The following is a 15681-nucleotide window of genomic DNA, read 5'->3' as shown; positions in this document are numbered from 1 at the left end:
ACCTATCACTTATATGGGCCTGGCCTAAACAATCTCTCCAAGGGACTTGGGAGAAAGTTGTTTCTCTAGTTAGAGAATAACAGGATGCAGGGGAAAAATTCAAATTGGACAGATATAGGATTTTCTCTGAATTTGCCCTGTTCTATATAGAAGCCTCTAAACACATATGCCTATTAAGCACTTAAAATGTAGCTAAGGCAGCTGCAGAACTGAATTCCTAATTTTATTTCATGTTTTAATATGAAAATGTAAAAACGATTATTATAAAACATTTAAGATGCTTGGGATGATTTGAGTATGGGAGTATATTTCTCCACAGTAAATTTTATGAACTCTAAATAAAATTAAATATGTCTGATGAAACCTTAGACTCTAAACTGACATGTATTTTAAGTGTGGAATACACACCAAATTTTGAAGACTTAATATGAAAAAAGAATATTAAATACCTTATCAATAATGTTCATACTGATTATATACTTAAATAGATTTTTATAGATTATGTTAAATCAATTACCAGCCCTTTTTTTTAGAGGAGCTGTCAGAAATTTTTAAATTATATATATGGCTCATAGTTCTGTTAGGCAGTGGTGCTCCAGACCAGGGCAACTAACTGTACATTTTTCTGGGAAGAAAATTCATGGCATTCCCCAAGAATGTGCCACAGAGGGGAAGAATCACCATCTTACAGACAGGACTGCAGATATCTTCTCAAGCTTCTTCTGGAGGCTGCCCTCCAAACACCTTAAAAATAAAGCATTTTACTGAATCACTGTAAATCACTGTGCCATGAATGGGAGGTCTGTAGCAGCTGTCTCTTCTGATGTTCATCCATTAGCTGGCCAGCTTGGAGCAGGCCGAGAGGTGCTGGCACTGAAAATCTTAGATTCCCAGCAAGGGTTAGCTTTCCAGAGAAACATATGACTGAAGAAATGCAGCAGGATTAATCTCACCATCTTCTGCCTCCCTCCCCACACCCACGTCCTCTACAAAAAAAAAAAAAAAAAAAAGGCCTTATTACGGGAAAAAAAATCCTGAAAGGCTGTGAAACTTTCCATGGCTAATTAAAAACTAAACGTACCTCAAAGGCTGACCTGAGAAGGTCATGGGAATAAGCACAAAAAGATTAGGAGTGAGGAAATTCAAAGGGTTGTTTACTTTTGAATAATACGGCACTCCTTGGTAATCAACTCCTGACTTAGTTAAGTGCCCACGTTGAAATGGGTACACATGACCCTGATAAAGTAATAGGAGAGCGGGTTTCATTTATTTTCTCATCATGCACCATTTCTGTGTTTCTCTCCCAAAGATGAACATCATGACATTCTTAGCTCTCTTCCACATATTGCCTATCGGTTTCCAGACTTACTAGACCACAGGTTCATAACTGAGGAAGGGAGATCAGGAGGGAGACTGCCAGTGTCAGGACAGGGCAGAATTAGGAGAGAGTCAAGGGATGTACAAAAGATTTAAAAGGCTCTGATGTGCTCTGATTTAGCCATGATAGTCATTATACTTTGAAATTCCAAAGAATATTAAAAGATGCATGTTTTGATTCTCAAAAGGGGGCACAGTTAAAAAAAAAAAAAGAAAGAAAGAAAGGAGTTCCCATTGTGGCTCAGCTGTAACAAATCCAACTAGTATCCATGAGGATGCAGGTTCGATCCCTGGCCTCACTCAGTGGGTTAGGGATCCGGATTTACCACAAGCTAAGGTGTAGGCTGCAGACATGGCTTGGATCCCGCATTGCTATGGCTGTGGTGTAGGCCATCAGCTGCAGCTCCGATATGACCCCTAGCCCAGGAACTTCCAAATGGTGCAGGTGCAGCCCTAAAAAGCAAAAAAAAAAAAAAAAAAAAAAAAAAAAAAAAAAAAAAAAAAAAAAGAAAGAAAAAAAGCACAAGTTAAAACAAGTTTGAAGATCATTGCCCTAAATCCACAATATCCACAATTGCTTCATATTAGAGCAACACATGTAGTATAAAATATCAGCTCACACTTGAGCAAATCAAAATGCTAGGAATTCTTTTCACTGGAGAAGGTTACACTGAATAACATGCCCTGTGTGATAGTCCACTGGGTGCTTTAATCAGACTAAGCTTAGATTTAAATGAACATATGCAAAGTAGAAGCTTTCCTACCTACCTAAAGCATACCTATACTTATCTCCAAAAGTAGTTATATTTGAAAAGCAATCACAGCATTTCAACTTAATGATATTTTAAGGCAGAAAAAAGTTCTTAGGTCACTTTCTTTACAGCCACTTCTTATCCACAAGGAAGAAAACAGCCATAACCTTTTTTTTTTTTAACAAAACAAGTGGAGTCAACGATTATTAGCGAAAGATCAGATTATTAAAAATCTTCAGCCATAACTTCATCACCAGTCTCAATAATTTCTGGGCCCATGGGAGCAGCAGAGTTGAGGATTAGGGACAAGTTGGAAATTTTCTTAACCTGTTGGCAGCAGTCACCACATAGAAGTGTTTCTTAAAGTAAGGAGAGAAAGAAAGGGGTAAAAAGCATATTTTTAGACAAATTTCTTCAAGAAGAAACAATAAAAGGACTTAAGCAAGCTTAGTCAACTGAGTTTGTTTAAAATTGATAAGCTAGGAGTTCCCGTTGTGGTGCAGCAGAAACGAATCTGACTGGGAACCATGAAGTTGTGGGTTCGATCCCTGGCCCTGCTCAGTGGGTTAGGATCTGGTGTTGCTGTGAGCTGTGGTGTAGGCCGGCAGCTGTAGCTCCGATTAGACTCCTAGCCTGGGAACCTCCATATGCCTAGGGTGCAGTCCTAAAAAGACAAAAGACAAAAAAAGAAAAAATGGATAAGCTAAAGGGGAAAAGAAGATTCTAGAAAATTATAGTAGAACAGTCATCATATGACTTTCAGGGACATGTTTGGAGCAAGCATGAAGTGAGAAAATAAGTTCTCCTGCCCTTTTCTTGTGAAAAATGGAGCACCCTAGTGCAGTGCTTTTCAGATTGTGTTTTGCAGTCCTCTAGTGGGTCCCAAAATCAAATTGGTGGGTAATGACCAACATTTTTTTTTTTAATGAAACCAAATATCATAGAAAAGAAAAGATCAGAGTGCATCACACTTTGCGGAGCAAATGTCACAGTATTTCTGTTTCCACATGTGTGTGTATATGCACATGCTTGTGTACTGGTTCTCTGGGTAAAAGCACTTCAGGTTTTTTTAATCGAGGATCTGAGTCAATGCTGGAAAGCCACTTGTCTGCAGGACAATTGTGTTTAAGATACACTTTATGTCCATGGTTACCAAATAATTGTGTTGTGAACAAAATTATAAAGCTTTTAAAATCGAATAGGGCTTTCCTAGGCCCCTATTTCCAAAATGTGGAGGAATCAGCCTCAAACAACAGGCAATTTGTTCTAAGCACTTGACTGCTGTGGTCCTTGAAAACATGGGCTCAAATTTCATTCTGTCTCTTCAAGTGTCCATATAAGTTTGAATTAAATGCTACTTTTATGCCAGTCATTTTTGGTCTGTGGCATTTTTTAATCACAAGTTTTTTTGTTTCATTTTGTTTTAGGGCTGCACCAGAGGCATATGGAGGTTCCCAGGCTAGGGGTCAAATCAGAGCTACAGCTGCTGGCCTATGGCACAGCCACAGCAACACAGGATCTGAGCCGTGTCTGCAACCTACACCACAGCTCATGGCAACACCGGATCCTTCACCCACTGAGCAAGGCCAGGGATCAAACCCGAATCCTCATGGATACTAGTCAGGTTCATTACAGCTGAGCCACAACAAGAACTCCAAGGAAAGAGGTTTTGACCTAAGAGATTTGCTTCCCCTAAATAATCTATTTAGAATCAAAATGTAAGTAAAAACTTAGTACACTTGTTTCAAAGGACATTTTAAGAAGACAAACGCTGCCTTTACAGAAAAACAGATACCTTCCATTTCCTCTGAGCCATGTATTTCTGCAGCAATAGTTGGGATTTGAGACGAACTTTTGATTTTGAAGCTTTGGCAGGTAAATTATTCAACCACTCATGTTTCAGGCACTGGGTGGCACTCATTCTGCAGCTGTGAAATCAAACAGCCGTTGAGATTTTTAGTTGGGGTTCCTTTTCTAGTTGTCCCCAAATTTGTTCAATTGGGTAGGTAGCCCAGTCGGTGGAATAGATGAATCATTTAGGCAGATTCATGTCATGTGCTAAAAAAAAGACCTTTTCCCATCTAAAATCCCATCCTGAACAGTGCAAGAAAGTCATCAGCAGAATGTTTCCTGCCCCCTAGAGAGGGGCTGAATCCCAGTGATTCATCACCACCTCCTGGAGAGTGCTGGGGGATTGAGACAGGACAGCAGGGGGGCCAGCTGAGCCCATAATTGCTCCGAAGAAGTAAAAGAGGGAGCTCCCATTGTGGCTCAGCAGTAGCGAATCCAACTAGTATCCATGAGAATGCAGGTTCGGTTCTTGGCCTTGTTCAGTGGGTTAAGGATCCCTGCTGCTGTGAGCTGTGCTGTAGGTCACAGACCCCGCTTGGATCCCCTGTTGCTGTGGCTGTGGCGCAGGCCAGCAGCTGCAACTCTGACTTGACCCCTAGCCTGGGAACTTCCATATGCTGCAGGTGCGCAGCATAAAAACAAAAAACAAACAAACAAAAACTAGTAAAAGACTATGAGCCTTGAATGAAGCCCATCTCTCCTCCCAGAGAGTACTGCCAACTTGTTCATCTGAATTAGAAATATTTTCCCTCTCACATAATTTTTCACAGTGAAAGCCAGGGAACCATGAGCTGTCTCAGAGCTCAGATTCTCAGGCGCCACTACTTGTAGTTATTCCCATATGTCTAATATTAGAAAACTCACAGTCCAATCCATACCGTTAATGCAGCTGCTGAAAATCAAGCAGATCTTCATTGGCAAGAAATACGTTTTCTGTCTTTTATTCTGCAGAATAACAGCTGCATATCTCAACTTTTTTTCAACATTAGCCTATTAAATGTGATGGGAGAGTTCCCTGGTGGCCTAGTGGCTAAAGACTCAGCATTGTCATTTCTGTGGCTTGGGTTACTGCTGTGGTTCAGGTTTCTGGCTTTTTCTTTTTACGGGTGCACTTGTGGCATATGGAAGTTCCCAGGCTAGGGGTCAAATCAGATCTGCGGCTGTAGGTCTATGCCACCGCCATGGCAATGCCAGATCCAAGCTACATCTGCAACCTACAATGCAGCTTGTAGCAATGCTGGATCCTTAACCCACTGACTGAGGCTGGGGATTAGATCCACATCCTCACAGACACTGTGCCGGGTTCTTAACCCACTGAGCCACAATGGGAACTGTTGTAGTTCAGGTTTGATTCTTGGCCTGGGAACTTCTGCAGGCTGAGAGTACAGTAAAAAAAAAAAAAAAAAAAAAAAAAAAAAAAAAAAAATGTGATAGCTTGGAAATAAGCCTTATTTGTAAATATGGTCCTTTCTAAAACTGCCTACATTTTATGCTCCTAGTTTTTCATTTTGTTTTGTCTTGTTTTTAAGGGCCTTACCCGTGGCATATGGAAGTTCCCAGGCTAGGGAGCGAATCAGAGCTGTAGCTGCCAGCCTACACCACAGCTCACAGCAACATCAGATCCTTTAACCCACTGCGTGAGGCCAGGGATCGAACCCGAATCCTCAAGGATACTAGTCGGATTGGTTTCTTATGAGCCACAATGGGCTCTCCCCTGGTTGGTTATTGTTTTTTTTTTTTATTAATTGATGTCCTTTGTTCCTTTCCCTATCTCCCCCCACCCCCAAGAAGTAGCAAACTAAGATATCCCAGGCAGAATCAGTCTGCAGGAAGGAAGGACCATTAGCTTCAGCAGCCCCGCCCAGCAGCAGCCTGACCTTCACAGCCCCCAGACGGGTGGTCAAACTCAGAGTGGATCGCAGGTGACAAGCAATAAAGGTTACCTCTTCTCTTTGATCAGCAACCGGGAGACAAAGTCCTTGGCCTCTTCCGACAGTCCTTCAAAGGTGTCAGCATCAAAATCCCAGTTACAGTTCACAATGAAATTCATGGTCTCTGCATCTGTTTCCCCTAGAAATGGGGACAAACCACTGAGTCTACGGAGGAGAGAAAGGACTGTCAGCACATGGGAGCCACACCTGCCAACACACATCACCAAGACAGAAGAGAGTCTTACGAGGTCAAAGAGGACTAATCAGAACCAAGAGGGTTGGAAAGAAAAGCAGCCCCATTGTTTCTCTGCAGGAGACAGTTGACAAAGGGAGCAAGTGGCAGGACTGAAAAATCGAAGGCTGGACAAGTATTAGAAGACATCCCCGGAGTTCCCGTCGTGGCGCAGTGGTTAACGAATCCGACTAGGAACCAGGAGGTTTCGGATTCAATCCCTGGCCTTGCTCAGTGGGTTAAGGATCCAGCGTTGCCGTGAGCTGTGGTGTAGGTCGCAGATGCGGCTCAGATCCGGCATTGCTGTGGCTGTAGACCCCTAGCCTGGGAACCTCCTCATGCAGCGGGAGCGGCTCAAGAAAAGGCAAAAAGACCAAAAAAAAAAAAAAAAAAAAAAAAAGAAAGAGAGAGAGAGTGAATTGGGATCCAACCCAATATGTTCACTTATCAGGTACATTGGGCTTAATTTAAAAACAGCTTGGCATGTCTCTGGGACTATCCAGGCCTCAGAGGCTAAAGGAAACCTGGTTTTATTAGGATCCTTTAGGAGAGGGTGGAGAGACAGGACAACCTCTCTGGCTGGCCTTTGGGCCACCGTCTTGCCCCACCTGGTGCAGGACGCAAAGTGCAGGGAACCAGTTAAGCCATAATGATAAGACTGGGAGCAAAGCTTGATTTTGTCGGGCCTCTGAGGAACGAGCTGAGCATCCACAGTCAGAGAAAGAGAGGAAGACATTTAGTCTGTGCATGGATCGCCTCTCAGCGCATCCTAACTCTGCTTCCTCAGCCCACAGCACACAGGGCACGCAGGGCGGGAGAGACCAGGTTAGAAGCCCAGCAGCTGTACCCTGCCCTGCCCGCCCCTCTCCTTCCTGCTTCCGTGCACCCCACCTGCACCACAGCACCCATGCATCGGGGCTGGAGGGCTTTCTCTCCAGTGGAAGCTGATTTATCCACCCAGATGTTTCAGGGAATTAATTCCCCTGGGACCAGCCCACTAGCAACACCTGATTACAGTCAGTGTATCAATACCTCAGCTCCATCGCCCCTCAGCTGCAAGAGCTCTGAGCGGCTGCCCTACAGGGGGTCACAGGTTCCCCAAGAATTAAACTCCAGTGATAATTACCGGCTCCACGACACACACTTTACTAGTCGCCTTCCTTCCCCATTTCACTTCCCGACTCCTTGATGGATGTTTCTTGGAACACCTCCCCAATAAACACACACTCAAATTTTGCTGCCTGTAAGGGTACCCAAACAAAGACAAATGGTCCCCATCTCCAGTGGGGAGCCAGCCCCAGGGCACTCACAGCATGTAGGTGATGACTCCCACACTCCACATGTCTGTGGGGAATGAGACAAACTCGTAATTGACGACTTCAGGAGCCAGGAACTCCGGCGTACCGAAGTTCACTTTCAGCTTCTCCCGAGGCTTGTACCTGGAAAGGAGAGGCCCAGAGGATGAGGGCTGAGAGCTCTGGGGGAAGATGTGGATGCCAGGCTAATTCCTGGGGGGAGCGAAGCACCTCCTACCCTTTCTGGTCTGGACCTCACTTCCCACCACGTGTGGTTCACTGGGAAATCAGCACACCCCCAGGCCCTAGATGCAGACTTCCCTAAATCACTGGGGAGAATAAGAAAACCACAGTCCTTCTCCTCCCCCGGGCATTACAATCTGAAAAGGAGGGAAGATGGATCTATCTCATTTGTCCTGCAGCCACAGGAATGCGCACAAACTGAGTAGAAGCTGTAGGTGGAGGACTGCTCTGTTGTGCGATATGGCTAAAGGGAAGACGGTAAGAGGCAAAATGCTCCACATCGACGATTATCAGGGAAATAAAAATCAAAGCTGCAATAAGGAGTTCCCATCGTGGCTCAGTGGTTAACGAATCCAACTAGGAACCATGAGGTTGCGGGTTTGATCCCTGGCCTTGCTCAGTGGGTTAAGGATCTGGCATTGCCATGAGCTGTGGTGTAGGTTGCAGACATGGCTCGGATCCCACATTGCTGTGGCTCTGGCGTAGGCCGGTGGCTACAGCTCCGATTAGACCCCTAGCCTGGGAATCTCCATATGCCGCAGAAGCGGCCCAAGAAATGGCAAAAAGACCAAAAAAAAAAAAAAAAAAAACCTGCAATAAGATACCGTCTCTCACCATCAGAAAGAAATAGAAAAGAGCAAGTGTTGGTTAGGATGTTGGTGGGAATGTAAAATGGTGCAGCTGCTATGGAAAACAGTATGGTAGTTCTTCAAAAAATTTTTAAAAAGGGAGTTCCCATTGTAGCTCAGGGGTTAAGGACCCTGAGTAGTCTCCATAAGGATGCGGGTTTGACCCCTGGCCTCACTCAGTGGGTTAAGGATCCAGAATGCTACAAGCTGCAGCATAGGTTGCAGATGCGGCTCAGATCCAGTGTGGCCATGGCTGTGGCATAGGCCTCGGCCGTCACTCTGATTCAACCCCTGGCCCAGGAACTTTCATAGGCTGCAGGTGCAGCCATAAAAAAAAAATTTTTTTTAAGAACTACCATATGATCCAGCAATCCTACATCTGGGTATCTATCCAAAAGAATTGAAGGAGGCATCTTGAAAAGATATTTATACCCCCATGTTCATAGCAACATTATTCACAATAGCCAAACAGTGGAAGCAACACAAGTGTCTATCAACAGATGAATGGATAAACAAAATGTGATATATACATACAATGGAACACAATTTAGCTGTAAAAAGAAAAGAAATTCTGACACAAGCTACAATAGAGATGAACCTTGAGGATATTACAATAATCGAAATAAGCCAGTCATAAAAAGAAAAATACTGTATGATTCCACTTATACGAGGTTCCCAGAGTAGTCAGTTCAGAGACAGAAAGTAGGATGATGGTTTCCAGGGGCTGGAGGCAGGAGAAAATGAGGGGTAGTTGTTTAATGGGTAGAGTTTCAGTTTTTCTAGGTAAAAAAGAGCTCTAGAGATTGATTGCACAACACCGTGAACTATGTCAACACTACTGAACTAATCTTAAAAAATGCTACCATGATAAATTTTGTTATGTGTATTTTATACAATTCCAAAAAGCAAAAGAACCAGCCAAAGCATTCTGGACACGACATTTAAGGAAGGCTAAGAAGAGAGTTGATGGCTGAACGGGGAAGGGGTTGGCAAAAGCTGGCTTTTAGAATCATTCTTGAAAAGGAAGAAAATCTCTAGCTAAAATTTTGTGGGCAGCAATAAAGATGTCCTTTAATGGGTGAGTGGGTAAATAAAGTATGGTTCATCCAGACAATGGAATAGTATTCAACATTACAAAGAAATGAACTCTCAAGCCATGAAAAGATATGGAAGTACCTTAAAAGCATATTACTAAGCAAAAGGAGCCAGTCTGAAAAGGCTACAGGCTGTATGATTCCAAATATATGACATTCTGGAAAAGGCAAAACTATGGAGACAGTAAAAAGATTGGTGGGTTGCCAGGGGTAAGGGAAGAGGGGTTAAGAAACAGGATGTTTAGGGCAGTGAAGATGCTCTGTATGACACTATAATGTTGAATACATGTCATCATACATTTGTCCCAACCCATAGAATGTACAACACCAAGAGTGAACCTTAATGTAAAATATGCCCTTTGGGTGATTGTGATGCGTCAGTGTAGGGCTTGTTGACAACGGGGGAGGCTTTGCATGTGTGAGGATGGGGGATAAATGGGAACTCTCTGTTCCTTCTCTGCAGTTTTGACATGCACTGAAAATAGCTCTTAAAAAATGAAGTGTTAGTAAAAACAAAAACACAAAAACAAAAAACTTAACGGCACTTCCTATTTTTCAGATAACATGCTAGAAGTTTAACCTATATAAACTTTTCATTCTCACCAACAGCCCTATGAAATAGGTAAGATTATTGTCCCCATTTTACAGATGAGGCAACTGAGAAATAGAGAAGAATAAAACAAATATGCCAATATGCCCTGATTCCTTTAAATCAGGGCAATGAGTTTTCAAAATACAGTCTCCTTTCTTCCAGATTTGCCAAGATCCAGGCAAATGCAGACCTTGAGCCAACATAGCCTACACCCTTCTGATGAAAGAGCAACACAGATCACCTTGGTGGTCAAGTTGTGGCTGGAAAACAAGGAGGCGAGGAGAAAGAGAGTCTTCCTCTGGCAGTCTGCTCCTCCCCTGCACCTGCACTTGACCCAAACCTCAGAACCAGAGAGCCAAACTAAAGGACAGCCTTCCCCTTAAGGAGAGAAGGCCCAGGCTCTCGGTCCCTGGATGCTACTTTCCCAGGAAGCATTCTTGTTTCCACTGCTTCATCTGTCCCCCATCCACATCCCGCTTCATGGGATTTTGCAGTTCCTCCCACCAGAGATGGTGTATGTTGCCCCATCCCATGGATGCTAGGCTTGGCCATGTGGGTTGCATTGGCCAGTGGAATGTTGGTGGAAGTGAGAGTGGGCCAATTCCAAGCTAGGCTGTAAAAGCATGCCCTCTTGCTCCTCTGCCATCACCATGAGAAAAGGATGAGAGACACCTGGAGCAGACCTGTGCTCACTGACTGGCCTGTTGGATCCAAGCCCAGCTCAACTCAGCCTAGATCGGTGACTCCCAACCAGTGGTGTGTGGGTAAAAGTTTAACAACCAGCTGATAATGCTGTATAATTTTTGTAAAAGTCTGGATTTGTAGCATTTGCCAATGTCTGTGGTGTAAATACTGATTTCACCATGACTGAATTCAAAGTACCATCACGATGTCACTGGATGAAGAGTTGGGAAGAGCTTGGCAATAGCGTACTATTCTATAGTCTTTCCATTATACAGGTTAACAATAGGCATAAATAACCTCATCATCATAAATAATAGTAAAATGTAGTAAAATAATTAGGAAGTGATAAGTTTCAAAAATGTAGTATCTGTGATTTTAATATAGTTTCTTTAATTGTAAGCTTACACAATTTAATTTTTAAAAATAGCCATATTGAGAACTATGTCTAGATACTCATGTTGCAACAGAAGAAATGGTGGGGGAAAAACTGTAATTGTAATGTATACATGTAAGGATAACCTGACCCCCTTGCTGGTCAGTGGGAAAATAAAATTAAAAAAATAAAAATAAAAAAATAAAAAATAAAAAAAAAAATAAAAAAAAAATAAAAATAGCCATATTTAATAACTGGCTTACAAGACTCCTTATCATGGGCTAAATAAGTTGGGTCCAGCTGACTCAAAAATGTGTGGAGGAGGAGTTCCCTGGTGGCTCAACAGGTTAAGGATCCAACATCATCACTGCTGTGGTGCACGTTGCTGCAATGGTGCCATCCCTGGCCCCAGAACTTCTTCATCCCACAGACATGACCAAAAAAAAAAAATGTGTGGGGGAGAATAAATGATTATTGTTTAAAATCTCTCTATTTGGGGGACGGGATCAAGATGGTGGAGGAATAAGATGTGGTGCTCATGTTCTCCCACAAACACATTAAAAAAAATCTACATGTAGAATGATTGGCACAGAACATTTACTGAATGCTGAAGGAAGACCTTAGACCTCCAAAAACGGCAAAAAACTCCACATAACTGGGTAGAACAAAAGAAAAAAAAAAGAGAGAGAAAGAAGAATGAAAAAAAGAATTGAGATGGTACTGGCACTCCTAAGAGGGAGCCGTGAAAGAGAAAAGGAACCCATACCCTGGGAGGCCAAAGTCCCACAGGGGGACCTAGTTCTGAGGAGAGGACTAGGGTTGGCTGTGTGGTGACAGCCTGGCTAGGGGAGCAAGGTACCACAGCCAAGGGAGTGAGTCAGAGGAGGCTTGGGCCTGCAGAAGAAAGATGGTGCCATTGTTTCAGAGGGCAAAAGGAGGAGGGGTGGGACCACCATAGGAATATCTTTCTCTGCACAACTGTGGGCTCTCAGGTGGCAGGGTGCCTCTTGTGTGGGATATGGGCAGTGAAGACAAACTATACCAGGCATCTTGGACTCCAGAGGTGGGTGTGGCCCACCCCTGCTAGGGGTCTGTGAACAGGTACCACCTACAGCCCCAGGCACCTCAGGGGTTGGCACAGAGGAGGGCACTTCAACTGAGTGCCACTCGTTGACTTCACTCCCCTGGGAATGCACATGCCCTGCTGTTGCCACTGCCAAAGGCTCCACGTACCACCTACACCTCCCTGAGGGTCTCTGCCACTTTCCAGGGCCCTGCAACCAGGAGAAGCCTGCACTACTGCCCCATAGGTCCTCACCACTGGCTACAAGCCCTATCCATTGCCTCCATCTTCCTGGAAGCAAGTGAAGGCTTTATACCAGCACACCCCCTATCAAGGGGATAACAGCCTGCACACACAGAGGAAAGAGACAGCAAGCATCCAACAAAAGTAGCCCCCACAACAAGAACAACAACAACAAAATCCCTTCCAAACTACCTAGGAGTGCTCTCGCATATAAAGCATATATAAAGAACCCTCCAAGATCAAGGTAATTGTCTTCCCTAAACTCACGGAATAAGAAAAATATAAGCAAAATGAAGAAGCACAGGAACATTCCCAGTTAAAAGAACAGGAGAATTCCCCTGAAGGAGAAAACAATGAAACAGACCTCTGCAGGCTAACAGACACTGAATTCAAAAAGGATATAGTGAAAATTCTGAAGGAATTAAGAGCAAATATGAAGGAATTTAGAGTGGATAAGAACAGTTATACAGATTACTTTAGAAAGGAACTAGAAAATATAAGGAGGAACCAAGAAAAATTCAAAGTTTCATGGGCAGAGTCACAAGGTGAGTTAAAGGCACTGAAGAGCAGAATGAATAATGCAGAGGAATGAATAAGTGACTTGAGGATAAAATGATGGAAATCATCCAGTCAGGACAGCAGACAGAAAACCAAATGAAAAAACATTAAAGCAATATAAGAGATCTATGGGATAATAGAAAGAGGGCCAAGATACACATAATAGGGATTCCAAAAGGAGAAGAAAAAGAAAAGGGGATTGAAAATGTATTTGAAGAAATGATGGCTGAAAACATTCTGAATCTAAAGGAAACAGATATTAAGATATAGGCATCATGGAGGGCCCCAAACAATTGAACCCAAACAGACCCATTTCAAGACATATTGTAATAAAAATGGCAAAAAATAAAAGGAGAGGATTCTAAAGGCAGCAAGAGAAAAATAAAGAATCAGTTATAAGGGAACCCCCATAAGACTATCAGCTGATTTCTCTACAGAAACATTACAGCTCAGAGGAGAGTGGCAAAATAGATTCAAAGTTGTAAAATGGAAAATTTTGCAGTCTAGAATACTCTGCCCATCAGAATTATCATTTAAAATAGGAGAAATAAATAATTTCTCCAACGAACAAAAACTAAAAGAATACAGCAATATTAAATCCATTCTTAAAAAAATACCAAAAGTTCTCCTCTAAATAGGAAAGAAGTAACAAGATATAGGGTGGAGGAAATCACAACTGGAAAGTAGTCATTTAAATAAGCCAGTATACAGATAAAAAAAAGAAAACCTATTTGTAAAAGCAATGATAAACACAAGGAACAGCAAAAGGATAATCATGAAGATGTAAAAAAGGACATCAGGGAGTTCCCATTGTGGTTCAGTGGAAACAAACCTGATTAGTATCCATGAAGATGCAGGTTCAATCTCTGGCTCCACTCAGCAGGTTAAGGATCCTGTTTTGCTGTGAGCTGTGGTATAAGTCACAGACGTGGTGCAGATCAGGCATTGCTGTGGCTGTGGTGTAGGCCAGCCATAGCTCTGATTCGACCCCTAGCCAGGGAAGTTCCATATGGCACAGGTGCGGCCCTAAAAAGCAAAATAAATAAACAAAATTAAAAATAAAAAAGGACATCAAAATCATAAAATTGGGGAAGGAAAGTAAGAAAATCTGTACTCCTTTTTTTAAAAGAATATATTTGAGCCAATGTGACTATTAGACTAAAATAGCAAATAATAAGATAAGATTCTTATCTTAGGAAGGGGCTAACATACTTGAAAAACAGGGCAATCCAAACAATACACTCACAAAAACTAAAAAGAAGAGGACACAAGCATAAAATAAAAGGAAATTTTCCAACCAAAAAAAGAAAGGAACAAAGGAGAAATAAAGAATCAACTGGAAAAGAAGGTTTAAAATGGCATTAAATACATATTTATCAATCATTATCTTAAATGTCAATGGGTTGACTGCTCCAATTAAAAGACCTAGAGTGGCAGACTGGATTTAAAAAAAAAAAAAAAGGAGCCTACAATATGCTGCATACCAGAGACTTACCTTAGGGCAAAGGATATATAAATTGAAAGTGAGGCACCAGTCAGAATGGCCATCATTAATAAGTCCACAAATAACAAGTGCTGGAGGGGCTGTGGAGAAAAGGGAACCCTCCTGCACTGTTGGTGGGAATGTAAACTGGTACAGCCACTATGGAGAACAGTTTGGAGATACCTTAGAAATCTATACATAGAACTTCCATATGACCCCACAATCCCACTCTTGGGCATCTATCCGGACAAAACTCTACTTAAAAGAGACACGTGCACCCGCATGTTCATTGCAGCCCTATTCACAATAGCCAGGACATGGAAACAACCCAAATGTCCATCGACAGATGATTGGATTCGGAAGATGTGGTATACATACACAATGGAACACTACTCAGCCATAAAAAAGAATGACATAATGCCATTTGCATCAACATGGATGGAACTAGAGAATCTCATACTAAGTGAAATGAGCCAGAAAGACAAAGACAAATACCGTATGATATCACTTATAACTGGACTCTAATATCCAGCACAAATGAACATCTCCTCAGAAAAGAAAATCATGGACTTGGAGAAGAGACTTGTGGCTGCCTGATGGGAGGGGGAGGGAGTGGGAGGGATGGGAGCTTGGGCTTATCAGACACAACTTAGAATAGATGTACAAAGAGATCCTGCTGAATAGCATTGAGAACTTTGTCTAGATACTCATGTTGCAACAGAACAAAGGGTAGGGGAAAAAATGTAATTGTAATGTATACATGTAAGGATAACTTGATCCCCTTGCTGTACAGTGGGAAAATTAAAAAAAAATAAAATAAAAAAAAAGAAAGTGAGGGGATGGATGGATACGAGTATTGCAACTCCCACTTTCCTGTCATTTAAATGTAAATGGGAATACAATAATAGTAGAAGACTTTAACACCCCATTCACCTCAGTGGACAGAACTTTTGGACAGAAAATCAATAAGGCAACAGAGATCTTAAATGACACAATAGAACAGTTAGACTTAATTGATATTTTCAGGATATTAAATCCAAAAAATCAGAATATACACTCTTTTCAAGCACACATGGAACATTCTCTAGGATTGACCAGGATTGACTAGGATTGACTCTGGAGCACAAGACTAACCTCAACAAATTTAAGAGTATAGAGATTACTTTAAGCATCTTCTCTGACCACAATGCCATGAAAATAGAAATCAACCACAGGGGGAAAATGTGAAAAAACTGACTATGTGGATTAAAGAACATGCTACTAAAAAAAAAACAGTGGGTC

At 42.3% G+C, this 15681-nt stretch overlaps 1 protein-coding gene across 4 annotated transcripts in view; it reads right to left on the bottom strand.

The window, feature by feature from the left end:
• The window catches only part of MYLK3 (myosin light chain kinase 3), a 70746-nt gene continuing 57268 nt past the window's right edge, over positions 2204-15681 (bottom strand). For all 4 annotated transcript variants that reach the window (XM_021094243.1, XM_021094244.1, XM_021094245.1 and 1 more), the window contains 4 exons: positions 7454-7582; positions 5924-6076; positions 3925-4057; positions 2204-2488 (listed from right to left, as the gene is read on the bottom strand). In XM_021094243.1, the coding sequence (XP_020949902.1) occupies positions 2429-2488; positions 3925-4057; positions 5924-6076; positions 7454-7582 (475 nt within the window). In that variant the 3' untranslated portion in view covers positions 2204-2428. The remainder of the gene's footprint in view (positions 2489-3924; positions 4058-5923; positions 6077-7453; positions 7583-15681) is intronic.

The sequence above is a fragment of the Sus scrofa genome, chromosome 6, assembly GCF_000003025.6.
Source record: "Sus scrofa isolate TJ Tabasco breed Duroc chromosome 6, Sscrofa11.1, whole genome shotgun sequence".
NCBI lineage: Eukaryota > Metazoa > Chordata > Mammalia > Artiodactyla > Suidae > Sus > Sus scrofa.
This window is presented reverse-complemented; position numbering and strand designations above follow the sequence as displayed.